The 3,453-nt window shown below is 27.2% G+C and overlaps 1 protein-coding gene across 1 annotated transcript; it reads right to left on the bottom strand.

Moving 5' to 3' along the window:
* Positions 1-1,348: 1,348 nt before the first annotated feature.
* LOC110704088 lies at positions 1,349-2,615 on the bottom strand. Its single transcript, XM_021881868.1, has 3 exons — positions 2,483-2,615; positions 1,928-2,056; positions 1,349-1,751 (listed from the first exon to the last, which is right to left on the bottom strand). Exons 1-3 carry the CDS (start codon positions 2,550-2,552, stop codon positions 1,648-1,650), a joined length of 303 nt encoding a protein of 100 aa, XP_021737560.1. The 5' UTR covers positions 2,553-2,615; the 3' UTR covers positions 1,349-1,647.
* Positions 2,616-3,453: the final 838 nt, after the last annotated feature.

Raw genomic sequence — 3,453 nt, 5'->3', positions numbered from 1 at the left:
TCGTTTTTTCATCTTATTATGAAAAAAATCTTGTTTTTCGATCCCCCTTAGCCAATTTTTTTGTCCTAAGGTACCAATTTGTGTTGCCCAAAGAGAAGATGTTTTTCCCATTGACGAATCATGCGATTAATATGACTTACCAAAATAGGATTGAAAGGTTGAGTTTGTAATGATTGTACTAGATTTTTTATTCGTTCCTCATTTTTCAAGAGTTGATTATTATTATTACCAAATTTTTGCTTTGACCATAATTGGAGTTCAAATTTGATTCGTTGCATCTTATGTTGGATTCTATAAAATCAAGTACCTTGAATATTAAAAGGGCATATTTTCCGAACAATAGAGTAAGACTCTTATTTTATAGTCCAAAAATTTTGGAATCTTAAAGGCCGAGGTCCCGATTAGTGGTAGGGGAAATTAGAGTTAAAATGAGGGGAGCATTATCGGATACTGTAAACGTACAATTGGAAACATTACTATTTGGAAATAATTGCAGAAAACCTCTACTACTAATTGCCTTAACCAAATGTTCGTAGATGACACTGTTAGCATAATATTGTTTCCACAAGAAAGCATTTTGCAAACATGGGACATCTACAACATTGGTATTTTCAATAAATTTGGAAGTCTACACAATTGTTGCGGGGTAAATGGGGGAATCCCCAATTTTATCACTACAATCTATCATCTCATTATAATCCCCTAAGAGCCGCCATAGTAGGTGAGTATTTTGACAAAATATAATTAAATTGTCCAAAAAGAAATGTTTCTCTTCCACTCTTGAGTAGGGCAATAGGCAACTGTGATAAGTATTTCTTTGTTAAGATGTTTGTAATTAACAAGTAAGTGAGCTTACCTGTCATTTAAATATGAACTTTTGACATAAATTTTAGAATTATCCCAACAAATCCATCTAATAGTGTGATATTGTGATAATATTATGCGTGCATGGTGCATCTATAGTGAAGATATTGTGATATTAATTTAACATAATGTATCTGTCCCATCTAATAGTAATGATCATCAAATAACAAAAAATTGATAGTAATGATATTGTAAAAAAAAATATTAGAAATTATTATTATATAAATGTGTATATTAAAAAATTAATTTATTATAAAGAATCACTTTATTATAAAGATCAATTTATTTTTATTTCTAATCAAATATATTCATTGTTATACAATGTTTCCTATTGTGACATTTATATGTTTAAAATCTTTTAATCAAAATATATTCAAATATATATTTGATATATATAATTCAAAAAATTATAGTGAAATATTTTATATAAGGAATGAGATAGTTTAATTAAAAAAAAAAGAGAAAAAGGGATTTTGCAGGGAAAATGACAACATTAGGAAGTGACATATGTCATTCTTGGTGTTTGTTTTGGTATTATGCTATTGATTAATTTGAACAATATTTTACATTAATTCGAATGTTTACACTCTTATATTTTCCAAAGCACATATGAAAATTTCGAGTGTATTATAATGTTGATTTTGTAAATTAGTGCTACAATGATAAATGAGTACTTTAAATCTTTAGTACTTCTTATTTATTAGCAGGAATAATCATTAAAAAAAAAGCCAAACTAACAAACTCAAATGAAATAAAGCTCCATGTAAACGAGCCTTGTGATAATCATTGTTTACATATACCGCTTGCGTGTGAACAATAGTTTCTTCCACAACATGGGTTGTAAGGATCGCAAAATCCCCCCAAAGGCATGCACTGTTGCTTGGGGTCTACAATTAAATTTGTATGAGCATATTACATACGGAGTAAAAGTGTTAAAATCTAACTTGACTCAAAATGAGTTGATATGAACCAAATTATCACAATTTGTTATATAAAACAAAACAAATTATCAGAATTATATTACTTATATCTTAAGAAAATAATGACACAGTTTTCCACTTACCTTCTACACATTTGTGACCTGCACCTTTGCTGCACCTATATCCCAGACAACAATTACTAATAAATAAGAAAGATGAACATTTTTCTCCGATAATACCACAACTCTCAGATTTATCAATCATGATTTGCACTGCAAAAGTTTCACATATAGCATCAATCTATAGGGTTAATAGTCTACAATCTATTTGATATACGTATACAATAATAAATCATGCTAATGAGAATGAATTTGTGTTGTAAGTTTATAAGAGATTCTATTCACTAAGGTCCATGGTACATAATGCTAAGCTAATTGACTTATGATAAAAAAAAATAAAAAAATAAAAAAAAAAAAACAAAAAATTCACATTAATATGATGTTACTTTATTTCTTATCAAGTTACACTTAGATTACTTCTCATTACTGCCATCAATAATCAATTAGACAATTATAGTGTCGAAAAAACCATTAGTACTTAGATGATAAAATTTATCTTATATGATTGAAACACCTACAAAAATATAATGGACTAATTAATTGCATCATATGTGATTACAATAAAATTATATATATTACCTAGAGCCAGGATGAAAATAATGGCTACTACATTCTTGTTTGATTTGTAGAAAATCATTTTTCTCTCCATTTCGAGTGATAGAATTGAAAGACTATTAGTAAATTTATTAATTAATCAAATCATTTAGAAATATTTGTCTTATATAAGGGATTCTCCGCTTATTTATATATATGTAAATTTAATTGGTTTGATTTGATATCATTCTCCTATGTACCTATATAATTAGTATTACAACCTAGCAACCAACATTGGTGGTAGATATTGTTTAAATTTAGAGTTTTTAGTTTATCCATCCATCAAAATACAAGCATCAATGCATATGTTATTAAGCATTTTAATTAGTGCCTTCTTGGAATTTGCCGTGAATTCGTTGGAAGAAAATAAATAGTACTTGTATATATTTTGCAACAAATTTTCTTAGGAAGCGTACCTGATTCACAGAAGTTTAACTCCTTTTACATCCGAATTAATCTCATGCCACATATCAAGCTTATGGTGAGTGAGTATCAATTGCATCTATAATTAGTATACTATTTAGCTTTTAAATTTTTAGCTTTTTGGGTTTTTTTTAACTTATCATTCTATTCATTCTCTTATGTTCAAATATCAAATTATTATTCACGTAATTAAAATGCAAGTAATTAAGCCCAAATCATTGGATCCTCAGTTGCAGATCTAGTAATTCTAACTAGGGGTAGCATAGAATAATAAGGAAAAAATTTAGAAAAAGTTATATATCATATACTAGTATTATCATTTAATAATTAGCCATTAAATTTTAAAAATTCATTTTGGTAGATCTACAACTTTATAATTTTTTATAACTTAGACGAGAATCTTTCAAAATAAAAAAAAATGTACAAATATAAGTAAAAGTAATTTGTTTAAATAAAAAAAATCAGAACCTAAGAGACCTGTTTTATATATAACATATCTCTTTTCTTTTGACATGGAAAGCAAGTTAAATAAA

The sequence above is a fragment of the Chenopodium quinoa genome, unplaced genomic scaffold (genome assembly GCF_001683475.1).
Source record: "Chenopodium quinoa cultivar QQ74 unplaced genomic scaffold, ASM168347v1, whole genome shotgun sequence".
Classification (NCBI taxonomy): domain Eukaryota; kingdom Viridiplantae; phylum Streptophyta; class Magnoliopsida; order Caryophyllales; family Amaranthaceae; genus Chenopodium; species Chenopodium quinoa.
Note: the sequence above shows the minus strand (reverse complement) of the source record. Positions and strands in the feature narration are given on the sequence as shown.

Bases quoted from the DNA above. Each gene is read 5' to 3' on its own strand.
- LOC110704088 (XM_021881868.1), bottom strand. From the start codon at position 2,552: ATGGAGAGAAAAATGATTTTCTACAAATCAAACAAGAATGTAGTAGCC. The intron at 2,057-2,482 runs GTAATATATATA...AAACTTTTGCAG, and splicing joins TATTTTCATCCTGGCTCTAG to TGCAAATCATGATTGATAAA. The intron at 1,752-1,927 runs GTAAGTGGAAAA...ATTTAATTGTAG, and splicing joins AGGTCACAAATGTGTAGAAG to ACCCCAAGCAACAGTGCATG.